At 38.4% G+C, this 20,664-nt stretch overlaps 1 protein-coding gene and 1 long non-coding RNA gene across 4 annotated transcripts in view; one reads left to right on the plus strand and one right to left on the minus strand.

The window, feature by feature from the left end:
* The window catches only part of LOC308492510, a 31,705-nt gene extending 24,230 nt beyond the window's left edge, over positions 1-7,475 (minus strand). Inside the window, exon 1 of the long non-coding RNA XR_013992516.1 lies at positions 7,255-7,475. This is a non-coding gene — a long non-coding RNA (uncharacterized lncRNA). The remainder of the gene's footprint in view (positions 1-7,254) is intronic.
* Positions 7,476-7,717: 242 nt separating this feature from the next.
* The window catches only part of HORMAD2 (HORMA domain containing 2), a 71,143-nt gene continuing 58,196 nt past the window's right edge, over positions 7,718-20,664 (plus strand). The window contains exons 1-3 of one of the 3 annotated variants that reach the window (XM_081037580.1): positions 7,718-7,763; positions 14,299-14,386; positions 19,972-20,113. In XM_081037580.1, the coding sequence (XP_080893706.1) occupies positions 14,336-14,386; positions 19,972-20,113 (193 nt within the window). In that variant the 5' untranslated portion in view covers positions 7,718-7,763; positions 14,299-14,335. Of the gene's footprint in view, positions 7,960-14,298; positions 14,387-19,971; positions 20,114-20,664 lie in introns of all 3 variants that reach the window. The other 2 variants (XM_081037581.1, XM_081037582.1) reach the window with 2 other exon arrangements.

Genomic DNA, 20,664 nt, shown 5'->3' on the forward strand with positions numbered 1-20,664 from the left:
CAGAAATTCTGAAGCTAAAGAATACAATAACGGAAGTGAAAAATTCACCAGAGGAGTTCAACAACAGACTTGATCAAGCAAAATAAAGAATTGGAAAACTTGAAGATAGATCATTTAAATTACTGAGTCAAAGGAATGGAAAAAAAGAAGTAATGAAAACCTAAGGGACTTATGGAATACTAATAAGATAACTAATATACACATTTTGAAAATCCCAGAAGGAGAAGAGAGAAGAGAGGAGAGCACTTACTTGAAGAAATAATGGCTGAAAACTTTCCAAATCTGAGGAAGGAAATGCACATGCAAATTCAAGAAGCTGAAAGCACTCCAAAAAGATGAACCCAAATAGGCCCATACCAAGAAACATTATAATCAAACTGTTAAAAGTCAAAGACATGGAGAGAATCTTGAAAACAGTAGGAGAAAAGCAATTTTCACATACACAGAATCTCCCATAAGAGTATCTTCAGATTTCTAAGCAGAAACTTTGCAAACCAGAATGGAAAGATATATTCAAAGTGCTGAAAGAAGAAAGCTGCCAAGCAAGAATACTATGTCTGCTAGGGCTCTCCTTCAAAAATGAAGGAGAAATAGATATCTTCCCAGAAAAACAAAAACTGAGGGAATACATCACCACTAGACCTGCCTTATAAGAAATACTTTCAAGGGATACTTTCAATAAAGGAATACTTTCAAGTTGAAACAAAAGGATGCTAGACAGCAACATGAAAGTATATGAAAATATAAGGCTCTCCAATCAGAGAAAATTATATAGACAAATACAAAATCCTGTAATACTATATTAGTGGTGTGCGGATCACTTATAATTCTTGTATATAATTTAAAAAGTAAAAGTATAAACTATAACTATAAAGCTATGTTAATAGATACAAAGTAGAAAAACATGTACTTTATGACATCAATAACAAAGTCAGGAAGGAGATGCAAAGGAGCAGAGTTTTTGTATGTGATTGCACTTAAGTTGGTGTCCTTAGCACCTTCTATCTTGTCTGAGAGGATAAAGGCCCCCTCCTTGTTTCCAAGGCAGGTGTTCCTGGTCCAATTCCCTCCTACTTCCTCTAGAACTTTATGCCATCAGTTACTTCCCACACTAGTACCTGCAGTCACTCCTTTGCCAAAAGATTCTTCCCTGTTTACCAATATGGGTTTGTCTCCTCCAATGCAATCACCCTTCCATTTATGGAAAAAATTTTACTTGGTGAGGGAGAAGACAATGATTAAACCATATTTAGAAAGAAAACCAGTAAAGTTTAAATCAGAGAGCTAGAAATGAGTTGATCAGTTTACATATTTCTATAGTAGTCAAGGTAAGAAGTAACTGGGACCTGAGACAGAGTGGTGCCATGAGAATGAAAAGAGGGAATAATGGCAGAAAAGTTATGTAATTAAAACTGATAAACCTTGAGCAAACAAAACAGAAACAGGCTCATAGCTACAGAGAACAAACCAATGGTTGCTGGATGGAAGGGTAGTTAGAGGGATGGGTGAAAAAAGTGAAGGGATTAAGAAGTATAAATTGGTACTTACAAAATAGTCAAGGGGATATAAAGTACAGCATAGGGAATATAGTCAATACTATTGAAATAACCATGTATAGTGCTAGATGGGTACTAGACTAATCGGGGGGATCACTTTGTAAATTACATAAATGTCTAACCACTATGCTGTATACCTGAAACTAATATAAAATAATGCTGAATGTCAACTGTAATTGAAAAATAAAAAATAAATAAATAAATAAAAACTGATAAACTTTGGCAAGTGATTACATGTGAGATAGATGAAAAAGAAAGAATAAAAGAAAGTGGTTTTCAAGCAGAGACTTCTAGCCACTCATAACAAAAAATACAGATTTTACAGAATTTATTCGGGAAAGTCAGTAAACAAGCAACAAGTCCTGGAGAGGAGGAAAATCTGACTTCCAGAGTTTCCACACTATATTATTTTAAATGTCCAGTTTTCAATAAAAATTACAAGACATGCAAAGAAACAAGAAAGTACACACACACACACACACACACACAAACAGCCAAGAGAAACTCCCTGAGGAAGCCAAACATTGAACTTACTAGACAAAGACTTTAAATCTGCTTATAAATATGTTCAAAGAAGTAATGGAAACCATGGACTAAAGAACTAAAGGAAAATATAAGAATGTGTCACCAAACCACTGATTTGTACACTTTAAAGTAGTGAATTTTATGTCTGTCAATAAAAAGTACTCTTTAAAAAGAGTACGGTTTTCTGTATGCACACTATACTTGAATAAAAAGATTCACAGAAAAATACGATGGTTTCAAATTGGGATAAATGAAAAAAAAAATACAATCAAAGAAATAGGAACTCGGCATGCATCTTTTCAAAGATCAACTCCATTAGGTATAATGTGAACACGTCCCAGTTAATTGCTTGGATGATATTTTGGATTCTTTCAACAACACATGTGCATTCACTCAATATGTGTTTATTAAACATGTCCTATGTCTAGATACTTTCCAACAGATAAAGGGGATGGGAAATGTCCACAGGTTATAGATAAGGTCATATTTTTGAATTCTCCCAATGTCTCTTACTATAATCCATCTTTCTGTGCTGTGTAATGATGTGACCAAGGTTAAGACAGCCGCTGGGACATTTCAGAATATGACTTGCACAGAAATCTGGCTTTCTGGGATAGTTTTCTTAGGTGTAAATCTCTAAATGATGCCTTCTTCCAATCCTTTCTCCTTCCATTCTTAAAGCTGTGTAAGTAATTTTCCTGTGATGTCTTACTCACTTTCTAGTTGTTTAATCTTTGTCTGGGTAGGAAGGAATTGGTTTGTGTTTGTTTGTTTAATGAGATGTTACAAAAGCCTGCCTCAGCTGTCTTATTATATTCAGATCATACTAAGATCAGAAGTATTCTGAATCTTAAATTGGGGATCTTCTTAATCAGAGGCCATTAGTACTTCCACACTTATCATTAGATGAGTATAAACTAGGGGGGGGGAAAGCCCTTTTGGGGGCTGAGAAGGCACTATGATCTCACAGAAGTTCTGTGCCATTTTTTTGGTAACTGTCATTTTCCTAGCATCAAAATGTATAGAAAGTAAAGAGCCTCAAAATATGGGCTGTCAGTAGTGTGGTAAATTTTGAACATTGCCTTGTCTCAGATCTCTGTGCAGATGTACGAAGTAGCAATCAAGGAAGGTCAGTTTAAAATCTATTTCATTTGAAACTTTTCTATTATAAACATTAAGAGGAATAACATCATTTTACATGTCACCAAAACTTCACAGTCAGCAGAAAACCGAACCAAGTAGCCAAATAGAACATTTCTATAATGTTTGAGAATTCAGTACCTTCCGTGACCTCATTTCTTAGTGGGGGCACTCACGCAGGCCTATCACCGACATCTCCTGTCATCTCCAGTCCCAATTCATTAAACCCTAGGCTTTCCCCCAGAAACACACAACCCACGTAGAGATTCTTCTGCCAGTAAGAAAAAATCAATTTGAAGGATGCAGACATTGATATGCAACTCTTCAGTGGGCATGAAGGCATAATAAATTGCCACCTTCACATGGAATTATGTTTTGTAGGTTGACAGTGTGTAAGCAGAAGCACTATGAGCTCATATTTAGACCTTACAGTCGGAACTTATATCACATTAACTGGCTTCTCTTTGGCTGCTAAAGAATGGATCAAGTTCAGAATCTAAAGCCAAGTTGGCAATCCTTTATCTTTGCCTTTCTAACAAATATCCTAAATAAGTTAAGCAATATAGCAGTTTACACAGAGGCTTGATTCAAAACTTCAGTTCTCTAAATCAGTTTGCCTTTCTTTCCTTCTCAGTAATACTTAAAATTTTAGGACCCCAGAGTCACATTCATAAACACATTTAAAACACCACTGACAAAAAAAAAAAAAAAAAAAAAAGAGTCACATGGCTATTGCGTGCCCCAATGGAGACAAGGATAAAATAACACCCTAATGCAGAAACATGGCTTGAAATAATGCAGCTAGCATGAAAAAGCCACCTTTGACTAAACCTTAGTGAGCAAGAAGACAAAGATGAAAAAACTCTCTTTTCAGCTCTTCTCTTAAACATAAGTGAGGCACTTGGGATTGCAAAGGCAACATTCAGCTTTCAGAAGCATGTTACTGCCAGGAGTGGAAAGAAAGAATTTTACACCTCCTTTTCTTTCCTACTTCTAAAGGTTGGCAAATGTCTGCTTTTATTGGTCTGAAGTAGTCTAACCATTGTCAAAGAACGAGCAAAGGAAATTTTATGCACATGCTGTCCTCCTAAAATGCCAACTCCTTTGTGAATTTGTCTTGATTCCCTATTCAAAATGCATAGCTTTCTTTTCTACATTATCATATAATTTATACCTCCATTAATATTTACAAACTATTTTCTATGTGAGTAATGTGTTTAAAGGTCTCTCTCTCTTACGAAACTGTAAACTTCCACAGCTTGGGGACCAAGTCATTATCTCTCTGGTCCCCACAATGCCAAGCAGAGTGCTTTATAAACGGTAGGTGCAAAATAAATGCTTCATGAGTGAATAAATATGGTTGTGTCTGCTTTATGATGACTGGAAATTATGATGATTTTAAGAGTTCTAATAAAAGTTGAATGCAAATAGGATAAAGAATCCAATCCTTCCTACTTAGCTGCTTCCTCCACCCCAATCTCTTTTCTCTGTATTTGGTATCACGATTGTATACTTCTACATTGAAGAGGGAGACACATCCAGAAATGTCCTCCTGGGAATATATTTTATATTCAATATGTCTAGTTTGATAACCCTCAAGTAAACCGTGTTTCGGAGAAGATTTCTAAGGTGAAACGAACTTGATGGGGAAAGTTTCAATCAGTCAGACAAACGGTATCTCTATTTCCGGTGACACTGTGCTGTTAGATGCCTCAGAAGAAACTCCAAGATTCTAAAAGCTGACAGCAGGACTCCCTAAGGCTCTACTAACAGGAATTGCCTATAGAAAATGATCAAGAAAGAAAGAACCTGAATTTCTTTTAACTGAGGAGGAAAAAAATGGTCTTTAGTTCTCAAAAAACAAAGGTGTAACTAGAGACCGATTAATGAAGCATGGCAACTGTTTCAGGTATACAGAGTAAAATGAAACGTCTCTGAAGAGAAAGGTCAACTTTAGGCAATGAAAGTCATCTCAAAGAAGACATTTTCCTCCTCTATTTTCATGTTTCACATTTTACAGGGTTTGGCAAAACTTTAACAACTGGTTATTTGAAAATTTCTAAACAATGATCACATAGTTTCTACCACAATGCACATTTTTTTTCCTTCCAAAACAAACAAGATACATTGCTTTGATAGGGGCAGTTTCCAATTTCTTATCATTAAAAGGTACAAAAGAAGGTGGGAAATTGTCTGAATATCATACACCACTTTTGAGTTCATTAGGCCATTATCCCTATGACTGATTTAAACAAAAGATGAAGAGTACAAGCTCAAAAGCTTTTAGGTGACAGGAAACAAGTCTTTGGCTTGGGATTTTTGTGTTTGAGTAAGAAGGCAGGTTCACAGAAAGGTAATCAGAAACTAGACTGGCTGGAGATAAGAAAGAGCCTTGAAATGAGAGGTGTGAGACCATGTGCTGTGCTTGTGACGTGGTGTCTTAATAAGCTTGGGGACCTTGAGCAAATTACTTAAACTCTAATCTGTAAAGTAGGAGACTAGACTTTGATTATTTCTAAAGCCCCCGGTAGCACTACCAATTTTTCATAGCCTGTTATTATTCCTTAAGTCATGAATTAGTTCATTCAACTATCTATTTGAATACTTTCAGTGAACATAATAATACAGGGCAGTGTGTCCACAAGGAGTTGATAAATCAGTGGGCAAAATGAAGGCTTTACCCATGGCTCCTAGAAGAGGTGCTCATTCATCCACTCAAGTTCTAAACAAAGGTTACAAGGCAACCAGCAGGGAATGAGGATGGAAAGGAGTAGGAGAAACTCCATAGGAACTCTTAGAAGACAGGCTAATTGATTGTTTCAGTTCACCACGTTTTCTGAGTGATCACTGTGTGCCAGGTTCTGTACTGGGCACTAGGAACCCTGCGGTGACTCTGACAGATCAGGTTTCTAATGAAGCTTACGTACATTCCAGGTGGTGGAGAAAGAAAAACAGGTTAACTAATAAATAGAAAATAAAATCCAGATTTTATTTTCTATTTATAGGAAACAGAGTAATAATGAGAGAAGGAAACGGAGTAATAATGAGAGAGTAACTGTGTGGGGGGATTGGGTGAATTTCCATGAGCCTAGGGCAGTGGGGGAAGGCTCTTTGGAGATGGTGGTGGTGAACTGGGCTGAGACCTGAAGGCGGATGAGAATGAGGAGAGCCAGCACAGAAGGGCTACTGGTCTAGCCAGAGGGACGCAGGTAAACGTTGGGTCTGGAAAGGGCTGGAGCAGAGAGACCATCTGTGTGGTTGGAGCTTACAGAGCAGTTACTTCTGCAAAGCACAGGATTAAAGCCATAGTCCTTAACTAAGGGTGATTCTGCCCCTCCTCCAGGGGACATTTGGCAATGTCTCAAGACATCAGAGGTTGTCACGGTTTGGGAGGTGGAGGGGCACTACTGCTGAGGCTGCGACACCCTGCACTGAAGGGTTTTAGTCATTATGATTGGGTTTTAGTCATTATGTTACAAACTCATGGTTTCACCAACTTGAATTTGCAGAAACAAAGTAAGAACTGGTTGAAAGTGGCCACTTCTCCATCCACGCTCTTAGGAACTCCCACGGCAGACGGACTTCAGGAACCTTTGAAAAGCTTCCCAGGGAAGGTACTAAGTTTGTACCCGAACACACGGGAAAGGACCCGAGGAGATTCACACCTAGCCGCTCACTGGGGTTACCTCTGCGAAGGGACAGGGGTGAGGGGCCGTGAAGCGAGGAGAACAGATTCATGGGTTATTTGCATAACTACAAAGTACGGTGAGAAACCACGCAAAGTGGGGTCCATGTATAGGGAAGAAGTGGAGATGCCCTCAACGACAGAACCGCTGTCCTCCGGAGGTTCCATCCCTCAGCGTTGATCCGACCCTCCGGACTGGCCTCCCCTGCCCCACGCAGCAGAGTGCCGACCTCAGGCCTGTCCGGGACCCGTGGCCCGCAGCCTTGGCTCGCGGCAACCCCCCAAGGTCCCCCGGCCTCTAACCCAGGCCCCTCCCGGCCCGCGAGAGCCTCCCCGCCACCGCCTCACCTCGGCGGGCAGGCGCCTCCTCTGGAAGCCCCGCGGCAAGCTGTCCTCGACGTACGGGTTGCCCGAGCGGCACACACCGTCAGGGTCCTTGCGTAGCCCCGCGGCCCCGGTCCCCCGCGGCGCCGCGAGCTCGGCGCCGGTCCCTCAGGCCCCGGAGCGCGGGGCGAGCCCTCGGAAGGGAGGGAAGGGAAAGGCCGCAGCACCGACGCGGCGCCGGCGGCGGAAGGGCAAACGCAGCGGGAACTGAGGCCCCTCGGGGAGCACAGGCCGGGCGCTGAAGGGGCCGGGCCCGCCAGGGGTTCTGTAGCCGCCGCCCGCCCACTATTTGCATATTCATGAGGCGCACAGAGGATGGACGCCTGAGCAAGCCATAGGGGGTAACGAGTTATTCATGAGAAAGCTCTTCGCCCCGCCCAGGAAGACGTCGTTGATTATTCATGAGCCCGAGAGGCGGGTTTGGGCCGGAGAAGGCGTTGACTGCCGTGGGAGGGAGGCGTCCACGAGCTGAGGTGAGGGCTGAGCCGACGCGAAGTTTCCAGAGAAAGAGGGTCCTGGAGGATTGTTAGTTCTCTAGTCTTACAGTGTTATCGTTTCATTTCTTGTTCCTCGAGACTTTTAAGTTTGATTGGAAAGCATATCGCTGAGGACTGAGGTACTCTGAGGAGAAGCTTCGGGAAGGCGAGGGCTGAGGAGAAAGATAAGGGGGTAACATTCCCTCCCCCGCCCCCCAAAGCTTGACGATGAAAACTTTCACATATCCTGCGGGGTGGGGGGCGGGACGTGGAGAGAATTGTCCTGGGAACACCCCCATTGCCACTGAGTAGCTTTTACCTTGGGGAAGCGGCAGCGGTAACGAGCCGCCGCGCAGGTGGTGAGGCGGACGTGGGTGGCCGAGAGTCGGCGGTGGAACTTGCGGGGAGTAGCTGAGCTCGGGCCGGTGTTGTCCGACCATTGAGATGTCCTGCCAGAATCAATGCCTGGCACAGACTAAGAGGGGAGAGGTGCGTACGAGGCCCCACGAATGACCTCTGCTTTACCCAGGCTTTGCCTTTTAATCTCTGTGGACTTTAGATCCCCAAACAGTACAGGGGAGAGAGAGTGTCTTGAAACTCAAGATGAAGCAATCGTCAAAATCTGTTCAAGTGTGCAGAGCGTGGGACGGAGTGTGCGGTACAGCACGTCCTTGGCTGGTGGAAACGGGGGCGGGGGGTGGCGGGAAGGTGGAAGCATGGTGCTTGCTTTTAAATGAGTTTTAATCTAATTAGTATGATCATCTAGTTTCTCCCCCCTTGGACCATCGATGTCTTGAGACGTGAACGATATTTCACAGCTTTGTAATCCTGCACGAAGCCTGGCACTTTGTAGTTGTCCCCAGTAAGTGCTGAATGAATGAATAATTGAAGTAGCATGAAGACGGTAAAAAAAACCAAGAGCATGAACAAATACCCAATTAATATAGTGGAAACCATTGACTCGGAGTGAGCGTAGTTAGGGGCATTACCTGGGGCAAATGAGATTCGTTCAAATGGGGAATAATAATTTATGGAAGCAAACTGTAAAATCCGAGGCACTGGGTGATCTTTGGCAAACCAAGCCCCCTTGGTGGACTTCACTTTCCTCTCTTCTTTGTAGTTTCATATTTTACATTTAAATTCATGATCCATTTGAGTTAATGTCTGTCTATGGTATGAAATTTAGGTTGAGGTTCTTTTTATTTTTTGCCCATGGATGTCCCATTGCTCTAGCACCGTTTGTTAAAAGGACGATCCTTCCTGCACTGCTTTGACTTTTCTTTAAATGAGGGGATTGGATTAGTTATGGAGAAATGTCTCCTCTCCCTTCCAATTCTGCTGTGAAATCCATTTATGTGGACATGCACTTCCTTCATGGAAAGCCATTCTTCATGTCATGCACGTGTAAGGAAGGTCACGGTAGCTACATTTTACAATCCAGCAATTGGATATTGTTTACTCAGTAGAAAGGAGCTTTTTTTGTTTTCTTTTTTTTAAAAAAAAGCGTTGTGGAAGATTGGGAAAGATGGGTGTAGAGAGTTAGGAAATCAACTATTATTGTCTTTGGAGAAACATAATAAAATGTTGGTTTTCCTTCACTCAGAATGGCCAAAAACAAACAAACAAACAAACACATGGCTTGGGTCTTCATAAACTAAACAGCTGATTTATCTTAAACTGACTCTTGGATTCACAAATAAAAGGGTAAAATAGTTACTGTGTCACCATTTTAAATAGGCAATTGAAATGTAGGTCAAGAGGTAAGCCCAGAGTGAGTCTTTGTCTGCGAAACCATAGAAATCTTGCCTCTTTCTGAAGAAGATCATAATCCTTGTCACAGAGTGACATATCAAACATAAGAGGGAATGAATGGTATTGATGCCCTGTGAGGTTTCAGATGATTGTGGATCCTGTATGCAAGCAAATATGAGTGAGAGACATTGGAAAATTAGAGATCTGTTGTTAAAATCCTTAGTTATGAAATCTCACCTAGGTTTTTTGGTAACAAGTTAGAACAAGGTGATAAAAAAAATCAGCTATTCTCTAAGAGTGAATGATCTGTAGAGTCATAACTCCTGGGGCTGTCAGCTTGTGAGCTTTCAAAATTAAGCAGTTTGTACTTGAAGAGGAGACCTGCTCAAAGGGAAAACAACATTGGTAACAGAATACTTAGAGATTAAAAGGAACCTGCTTTAAAAAAAAAAATTATTCAGATTGTTTTTGCCTTCCTGAAGCAAGCTCATTCTAGAACACCATAGAGACACTACCATGTTTAGAAATAAGCAAGGAAGCCGAACAACTAATAAAGGTGCTAGTAGTGCATCATTTTAGATGGAATGAAAGCCAAAGGGAATTTCATTTGGGGGAGTCATTGTAGAAAAACCCCTGTATTGTGAGTCAAAATTTCTTGAGTTTTACTCTCAGTTCTGCCTCTTAAATGGTTGATTGACCCTAGGTAAGTCAGTTGACTTCTCTGGACCTTGATTTCCTTATCTAGAAAATTAGGTGTTTAGACTAGATAACATGTAAAGTTCTTTCTACTTTTAAAATTTTGTGATTCTTTTCTAGACCCTTAATTCTTTCTTGTTCTCATAGTGCTTCTCTGTAAACTCAGCAAATATTTATTGAGCATCTACGAACTTTGTTCCAGTACTATGATGGTGCTGAGGATTCAAGAATAAGCTATACCAGACACAAAAGGTCACATATTATATTATTACATTTATATGAAATGCCCAGAATAGGCAAATCCATAGAAATTAAAAAGTAGATTAGTGGTTTCAAAGGGTCAGGGGGAAGGGAGAATGGGGAGGGATTGTTAATGGGTTGGAATTAGATAGTTTTGATGGTTTTGAAACTTTGTGAATACACTAAAACTCATTGAATTGTTTTTTAAAATACAAGTTGAAAAAAGTTTTTTTTTTAACTTTAAAAAATAAAGAATGAGCTAGACAGACGCAACTTTGCTCTCACATTTGCCTACAGTAGGATGTGGTGGATGTATAAATGCAATCAATGTACAGCATATGTTACAATGGGTATATAACCTGGACTTGGTGGGAGTGGTCAATCAGGAAATAATTCCTTGAGGAAATTATACTAAGCCATGTCTAGGAGATGAGTAGGAATTGAGAACAGAGGAGAATGTTTCAGGCAGAAGGAATATTACAAAAGCCTGAAAGCTGGAGAGTTCTTGAGGGTAATTAAGGCAGATAAAAATAGTGGATGCATAAAAGTGTAAGGGAAAATAGTTAGAGATGTGGCTAAGGAAGCTTGAGCCAGATCTTGAAATGAGGGTAAGGAGTTTGGATTTTATCCTGAGGCAGTGGGAAGCCACTGAAGTATTTCAGTCTAAGAAATTACATGATCAAGTTTATAATTCAAAAAGAAAGAACAGACTGGAGAAGGCTAAGACCAGTGACAGGCAGACAAGTGATTTGTAGCAGTCCAGGTAAAAGATGAGACTGATCCAATCTCAAGCAGAGATGACAACAATGTAAATAAAGTGAGGAGTGGACATTTGAGAAATATTAAGGAGACTGGATATGGGAATGATCAGGGGGTGAGGAGTTGTGGTCAGAGTTGAGTCATAGTTTTTAGGCCTGAGCAACTAGGAATTTGACGATGTCATTCACTAAGCTAGGGAAGAAAAATAGGTTTGGGGGAAAAGAATTCACATTTGGATGTGCTGGGAACATCAACATCTCATAGACAGTTAGAGGTATAGATCTGTGACTTCCCACTGAGACCTGGGCTGGTGATATACATATCAGACATTAGAATAGAAATAGTAATTGAAATAATGGGGATGTTATTTGCACATCCAAGGAGTGTACTTAGAAGTAAAAAAAAGAAGAAGTCCTAGGACAGAATTCTCAAAAACACAAAAAGCTAAAAACTGGCAGGGAAAAAAGTCTGAGGAGAACAATGAAAAGGCACAACTGGGACTCTGGAAGAAAACCAGGAGTTTGAATACTAATACATTATAAGATTTAAAAAAAATAGACATGCTTTGTTACATGTAATGAAATGTGTGTGTCAGACAGTGTTACGAATGCCTTACAAATAATGACTCATTTAGTCCGGCCAACAACCGTATGAAGTAGGTACTATTACTATCCTTATTTTACAGGTGGGGAAACTGAGGCACACCATTTGCCTAAGATCAGAGTAAATTACAGACTGAGATTTGATCCTAGGTAGTTTGGCTCCAGAAGAGTCCATGTGCTTAACCACTATGCTGTGTTACCTCTCTAGATAAACACTTGCCTGGATAAATACTAGAAAAGCCCTGAAAACTTGGATTTATTGTCTCCATTTTACAAAAAGGAAACTGAGGCCCAGAGAGATTAAGTAATTTGATCAAGTCATAGAGCTACTAGGTAGTTAAGCAGAATTTGAACCTAGGGTTCTTAACTCTAATCCTTCTTTATATTAGATTATACTGCTGGTTATTTTTTTCTGTATATATACATATGTGTATATAAAATTTAGCTTTATTTATTTTATAAGTGTTAATTCCTCAAGTATTTACCAAATGCTAATAGTGACTGGCATTAAAATTTTTCTCAAAAGCAAGTGCCCTGGATGTTTCAGAGTTTTCAGTGATAATATCAATTTAATCCAGGTTATCCATACATTCCAAAAATATGGATGTAGTAATGCATTGGCTTCTAATTAGCTGATACTATTTTCAGGGTTTTGATTCTCTAGAAATACCATCAGAATGTCTTACGATCATAGAGAAATTTAAAAAAAAACCAATGTGGAAAGCTATTTAAAAAGCATTATTCCTCTTGTTTATTGTCTCTAAGACTAATAATTACTACCCCAGTAGGAGATAGTTTATTATGTTTTAATGGGCCAGAACTAGAACTTAAACTCTTGTAGTTTTTTTTCCGTTTTATTTCTTGAAGTCGTCAGGGAGACAATTGATTTGTTGAGTCAGATTTAAAGGTTATACTCAGAAATGAAGGTTATACTCTGAAGTCAAGAGAAGATACCTTGGAATCTTTAAGGACCAAAAGACTGTTAGGTGGTTTTCAGTCTCATGTAAAATATTGTTAGAGTGTCCCCTAGTGTTGCTCTGAAAAAGTAGTTGGAGAGAAATTAAATATTACCTGTTTATAATCACTATCACCACCTTGTGGCCTCAAATAATTCTGCCCTCTTTTATTTGCAAAATCTTCCAGAATCTTACATTAATATATATCCACAAAAACAGGTCACAAATATCCTGGGTTATCCAGAATTTCTTTAAATGGATTATTTTACAAATATTTGGTCAGGACTCCATAACACCTTGAAAAGAAGCCACAGCTTAAATTAAATCAAGGCCTCTGAAAAGAAAAAGGGAAATTTGCTCCTTTTAATGTTAGTGAAGCATTGGAAGTCAAAACTATTTTAAACATTAGGTATTTTAAACATTAATTTTTTTATTGTAGTAAAATGTATGTAACAAAATTTACCACCTCAACCATTCTCAAGTGCCAATTCAGTGGCACTAAGTTCATTCACAGTGTTACACAACCATCACCACTATGCATTTCTAGAAATTTCTCATCATCCTGAACAGAAACTTTGTATCCATTAAACCCCCCTTCCTTTCACCATCTAGCCCCTGGTAACCTCTATTCTACTTTCTGACTCTATGGATTTGACTATTTTCCTCTAATAAGCAGAATTATACAGTATTTTTCCTCTTGTGTCTGGCTTATTTCACTTAGCATAATTTTATCCAGGTTGCAGCATGTATCAGAAATTAATTCCTGAAACTAATTCCAGAAATTAAAGGTGAATAATTTTCCATTGTATAAACCACATTTTTTAAAATGAACATTTGGGTTGTTTCCACCTTTTGGCTATTATTGTAAATAATACGGCTGTGAACATTGTTGTACAAGGATCTGTTTGAATCCCTGCTTTCATTTCTTTTGGGCATATACCTAGAAGTGGAATTGCTGGGTAATATGTAATTGTTTAACTTTTGGGGCAACTGCCATACTGTTTCCATAGCAGCTGCACCATTTTACATTCCCACCAGCAGTGAACAAGGATTCCAGTTTCTTCACATCCCTAGCAACACTTGTTATTTTCCTTTTTTTTTGAATAACCATTGTAATGGGTGGGAAGTGTAAAGATTAACTTTTGAATTGACTTTGAAAATCAATTACACCATGCAGTTAATTCAAGAAATGTTTTTGAGCTGCTACTATGTACAAAGCACTGTTACACTCTGAGGGAATAACATGGATGAGAAAAATATTGAGTTATTAAGTGATTTACAATTTATTTTTCTCCTCCAAATGTTTTTGGGAACAAGTGGGTCAACTTAAATTTTCATCGGGTGTTTGGGAAAACTAATCCAGAGACTTTATGCCAAATTTATAGAAAATTGGTAGTGGAGATAAAAATGTTTATTAAAGTAATTTTCCAAAAAATGTAGTCAAATGCTAATTATTCTTTGGAAAATTCACAATAAGGGTTATGTTAGGCAAGATCTCTAATTAATTTGTTTTTTTTTTTTTTGCAGATTAGACTTATTAAAATAATCCTGACACGTTACTATAATGGCCACAGCTCAGCTCTCTCACTCTATCAGAAGTCACAAGGCACCTAAGGTATTTATTAAGAATTAAAAGAAAATTGATGACCATTTAGCGAGTTAGTTCAGAATCATGACTTTAATCTTTGGTGTTTTTTTTTGTTTAATTGGCACATACTATGCTGGCAGGGTATGTCTACATTTTAACTGCCTAATGGACCGAGGATGTTCAGAAAATTAGAATAGATTTTAAATTAGAATAGATTAGAATGTGCTTGTTTCATATTTATATATTTAGATTTTCTAGGGTAAAAGAAAACAGATGTTTAAGGAGAATGGTTCTCTATTGGCATTCACTTCCTGAAGCAATTACAACATGGTGTAATTGTAAGAAATGAAGAAGAGAGCACTGAGAAAAACTTGGATGCTGGGTCCGTGGGGAAGCATGCCAGGGCTAGGCAACCTTGCTGGGTTCACCTGTGCAAATTTATCTTGTTCCATGACATTCATTAATGAATCACTTATTTATTCATTGAGAGCTCAAAATCATATAGTACATATAAGTATGTAATGCTGTGTTATCCTCTGAAAGAATAGAAAAACAAGAATCTTCTTCTTCCAGAAGTTTATAATCTGGTTAAATTAAAATTTGCAGGAGTTAAGTCAATATACAAAGTCATATATGCATTACATATATGTGGAAAAGAGTAAAGCAACACAAATTATAGGAATTTAGAGATTTTTGTTTAGAATGATTTGTATATTCCTCATGAAGAAGACGGGACTTAAGGTGGACCTTGAATAATGAAAATGATTTGGATAGTGGAGAGAGAAGAGAATTGCATGAGGAAAACCTAGCATATGCCTTGGCTCAGAATTAAAAATCAGCATGGCATATATCAGAGAATAATGAAGAACCTCATCCTGACTGGAGTGGAGTGTCATGTTGAACAGAAGTAGGAAACAAAATTGAATAGGAACTTTGGGGACAAAATAATACGGATCTTAAAAGCCAAGCTAAGGAATTTATGCTTTATTCTGCAATCAATGGAAAGTCAGCAGGTTTGATCAGGAGAGTGAGTAAAATAATTGTTTTAGGAATGTTAAGCTGTAGCAGAAGGAGGAAAGATTGAAGTTGAAGAGAATTAGGCAGAGAGAAAACAGTCATCTTTCTGCCTCGAATTCAATATACTCACCAAGCAGGCTCCTGATCTTACTTAGTTTTCTAAGTGTGCTTCTTTCCTGGAGAGAAAATGCTGAGATGGGTATATGAATTGCAATCAACTTGCAGTTATTTTTCTCACTGTAAATTAACAAATTGACTTTTTGATATAAACAGATCTTTGTAGTTTGGACCAGGTGAGCTACTTCTCCCAGTAAATTTTAAGTGATTATATGATTTTGCTATTTAACACTTAAAACAATAATAATAACTATAAAAGCTAACATTTATTTAGCATTTACCATGTGTTGGGCACTGTGTCAAGGGCTTTATATTATTATTTCAATTAAACCTTGCAATAAGGAGGAAACTGAAGCTCAGAGAAGTAAAGTAACTTGCCTTGGGTCACATAACTTGACAACTAAGCTGTCAAACATCTCTTATATCATTAACACACTATCTTATTAAAATAACTTCTAATAGTGTTTTTATTATTATTAAACAATAGTATTTTTATGTATTAGACATTTAAAGACCAGCTGAGCTGATAAAAAAATCCCTGGAGTACAGAGAAGAAACAGAACGCTAGGGTCCTTTTTAACCATTGATCTTCATTACAACAAATGGGCTTTTAGAGTCTATATTTAAAGTAAATGTCTTTATACCTTCAGGTTATTTAATTTTACAAATGATTATTACTCAAGTATTACCTCTAAGTTTTGTCATGTTTTCAATAACTTACTAAATGCATGTCATGCAAGCTATTACCCAGTTACCCAAAAGAACCTTGATGTCTTAGGATCTTTGGGTACAAAGATCGAAGAGCAATTTTCTGTAAAATTTTACACACAGGCACACACACACACACACACACACACACACACACACACACACACCACATGCCCACCTAATTCTTCAGCTTTAATTTTTCCTACTTCTGCTATAGCTTGATATTCCTAAAGCAATTACTTGACTTGCTTACCAGATCAAACCTGCTGAATTTCCATTGATTGCAGAATAAAGTATAAATTCCTTAGCCTGGCTTTTAAGATCCATATTAATTTTTCCATGAAGTTCATATCATACATGCAAAAGTAATAATTTTATTATATACCTTTTTAACAAGTAAATATAATATGGTTTGACAAATGATTATTGCTACTATATAGTACACCAAAGAAGATGCAGCTTATATAGTAAAATTATGTGCAGAATGTCCAAAAGACATTCTTGAACCAGAGCTAGATAGAAAAAAAGCTTTTGATGAGTTCTTTTTCGCATAGAGTCATATTTAAGTAACAGAATTATTAAAACTTCAACAATTGAAACTGTGCAATAGAGTAAAAGATGCCTGAATTTGAGTAAGGCAATCAAAAACTTACCATTCTGACCTCTAACAGCATAGATTAGTTTCACCTGCTTTTGTTCTTTAAATAAATGAGATCATACAGTAGTACTCATTTGTATTTGGTTTATTTTGCTCAGCTTTATGTATGAGAGTCATTTATATTGTTAAGTATAGTTGTAGATCATTCATTCTCATTGCTGAATAGTATTCTATTGTGGAAATATACCACAATTTGTTCATCCATTCTCTCGTTGATGGGCATTTGGGTAGTTTCCAGTTCAGGACTATTATGAATAAAGCTGTTATGAGAAGCAGCATTCTTTTGGTGAGCATATGTGCACAAATATGTTGAGTGTATGCCTACAAGTGGAATATGGGTCATAGGATATTTGTATATTTAACTTTAGTAGATATCACCAAGCAATTTTCCAGAGGTTGTACCGTTTACACTCCTACAACCAGTGTGTGAAAGCTTTGATTGATTCATATCCTTGTCAACATTTGGTATTTTTTGATTTTTAAAAATGTTAGCCATTTTGCTGGGTGTGTAGTGTTAATCTCATTGTGATTTTAATATGCATTTCCTTGAAGTTTGAGCACTTTTTCATTGTTTATTGATTTTTTATTTGCATGTCGTTTTTATTGATTGTTTATTTGCATGTTGTGTTTTGCCAAGGGTCTGTTCAGGTCTTTTGCCCATTTTCCTTTTCCATTGTTTTTTTCTTAGTGAGTTTTAGGAATTCTTTGTACATTCTGGATATCAATTCTGTTTCAGCCATATGTATTATTTAGACTATCTTCTCCCACTATTGAGTTGTCTCTTTTCTTTTTCCACACCCTCTTCTGCCTCCCCTCTCCCCCACTCCGGTTCAAGCCATTGTTTCTCAGTCTAGTTGTATAGGACACAGCTCCCTGGCCCATGCTGGTGTTATGAGGCTTGTGCTCCAAACTGCTGAGGCAGTCGGTCGCCAGTCATTGCTGGGCCACTCACAGCAACTCTCATCAGCTGCCAGCCACTCACGCTGGCTGCCGGCCACACTGGCTGCTCCTGGTGGCACGCAGCAGCCCACAGCAGCACATAGCAGCCAGCAGCAGCTCATGCCGACCTCCTGCTGCTCACAGCACCTCAGCTCCCAGGAGAGCTGTTGTTCACAATCTTAGCTATAGAGGGCGCAGCTCACTGGCCCATGCCCATGTGGGAGTCAAACCAGCGACCTTGGCATTAGGAGCATGGTGCTCCAACCACTTGAGCCACTGCGCTGCCCCCCCCACCCACCCTTTGCTCTTCATAATGTATTAATGAACATAAGTTTAATATAGTCTAGTTCATTAATATTTGGAAAATACTTTAAAACTGTAATGTATTGACAGAACACCAGCTGGACTTCATGAGACATATTTTGTGCTTGGATTAAAGAAGACAACAAAAAGTCTCATAGACTAATTTTGACAAAAATTATCACATTTTAATTTTTATGTTAATATGTGTACACAATAAACATTGAATGGTATGGCAAACATATGTTGAAATGATAACTCAAAACAAATTATCAGCAAAATCCTGTATGCAAGATGTCTGTTAGTTGGTAGACACCTCTTACATAGTGAAGTAAAATTCATGTACCTATCATTCTCTTACGACATTCCTAATATGGTAGACTATTTCTTAAGTCGGACTATCCAATCATTTAAGAACAACTGTATAAATTGTTTAGTATGTCACACAAACACACACACACAAACTTTAGAAACTATTGTTAGCATTGATACTTTTTATAGAACACTATCTGATATCTTACAGAACCTTAGTATTCTGCAGAACTCCAGCTTAAGCAAAGAACAAAGGTGTAGTAGAATAATAGATGAATAGGATTTCCACATGGCTAAAGAGTAGGGTTCATAGGGGAGGGTAAGGGAATAGGGACAGAGACGAGTGGGTGGGAAAGGCAGGAGAGTTAGGCAAGGGTAAGATTTAGACAGCTCTCAGATGCCACACTAAGGTACTTGAACTCTGTACTGTGTGAACGCTAGGAGAGTCCTAAGATCTGTGTTCTTTAAAGTTAATGATGATATATGAAGGACAGATCAAATGGAAGGAACTGTTGGCAGGGAGATCAGGGACTACTGCAGTGATAAAGGGGAGAAGTATGTATGTCCTGAGCCAAGACAGTGGCACTGAGAAGGGAAAGGAAAGCACAGATCTGAGAATTCTTCTAGAGAGAATTAATAGAATTTAGTGATTGGATGTGGGGTATGAAGGAGAGAGAAGCCAAAGATGACTCTACTTCTAGCCTGGATGATTGGAGTGATGTTGATTCATTTGTCTGAGAATGAAATGTGGGATCAGGTTTCAGTCAGTGGTGATAGAGATAAACTGAGTTTGAGGGTCTACAAAGTAGTCTCGGTGTAGATGATCAGAAAACAGAAATATAGAAGTGGGGCTCAGAACAGAAGTGAGGACTCAAAGGCTTCTCCGTATAGGCTATGGCAGAAGCTGTGAGACTAGATGAGATTTCCCAAGAAGAGAGAGCTAGGAAAAGAGAAAAGGACTGAAGACAGAATCCTGAAATGAGACCAACATTTAAAGGGCAGAAAAACTGGAAAAAATAAGAGGTTGAGATAGACATGGAGGGATAGGTGAAAACCCCGCTCCCCTACTCCATGCCCCCCAAAATATTATGGTACCTGAGAGAGAAGAGGGAGAGTGTAGACAAGTGTCAAGCCCTGCAGAGAAGCTAGTTACATAGCACCAGGGCTGAGAAGAGGTCAACGATAGCATATGCTGGGTGACTTTGGAGAGAATAGTATAGAGTGGATGGGGTAAAGACAGATTGCAGTAGGTTCTGAGGAGTGTGTGAAGGGGAAGAAGATTATATAACTACTGTAAAACTCCAGTTTTGCCTCAAATCCGTGGATCATTTTGAAATAAATTATATTAGTCTTGAATTACTTGGGTAACTGCCTTTCTCCTCTGCTTCACCTGTGAAAATCTAAATTTAATGTAATATTCAAAGCCTGTTTCCTTTTGATTACCTATGAAGGTGTCAGATTTGAAGTCTTGAAAAATCTTCCCATTTTATCTGTGCTAATGGCATGATGAACTGATTACATTAAAGAATGCTAACCTTTTTCATCTTTGTTTTTTTTCCAGGAAACAATTTTCCCATCCCAAATTACTAATGAGCATGAGTCATTGATAATGGTGAAGAAACTTTTTGCTACTTCTATCTCATGTATAACATATTTAAGGGGCCTGTTTCCAGAGAGCTCTTATGGAGAACGCCATTTGGATGGTAAAGTTTAACTAAATGCCTACTTGGCTGTTGCAGTCCTTTTCTCTATTTGGCAGGAGTAGACCTTTAATTTCTCACAGTGTGCTAATTCCAAATCATGGGCTTCAAGATCAATTTGCTAATTCATTTTCCATTTTAATTTCACTATGTTTAGTGGTTTTACCTATAGGAACCATTAGTTCCTGGCTAGATACCAAATGACAGACTGAGGAGAAAAGAAATCTGTGTGGACAAGCCCAATAATTCTAAACTATACCTATAAAAGCAGCAGCCAGATCAAAATCTTTTTGGGTGCTGTAGATTTGCACTATGTTGTGCCTAAATTGAATTTATTCCTTGAATTATATTTTGGCATTGAAAAAGTTTAATGGAGCCAGGTGAAAAACTCTTCGTCCTATTAACACATTTATGCAAATATGCTGGGGAAAAATGCATACTCATGCCAAACCCATTTGTTGATTAGCACGGATATGTAGATAAATTATTATTCTAATCAGTGCCAGTCTTTTCTCAATTGCCAGGTCTTCTACTTTTTTCCCTTTGTGTTTTTT

This window comes from Rhinolophus hipposideros, assembly GCF_964194185.1.
Source record: "Rhinolophus hipposideros genome assembly, chromosome: 24".
Taxonomy (NCBI): Eukaryota; Metazoa; Chordata; class Mammalia; order Chiroptera; family Rhinolophidae; genus Rhinolophus; species Rhinolophus hipposideros.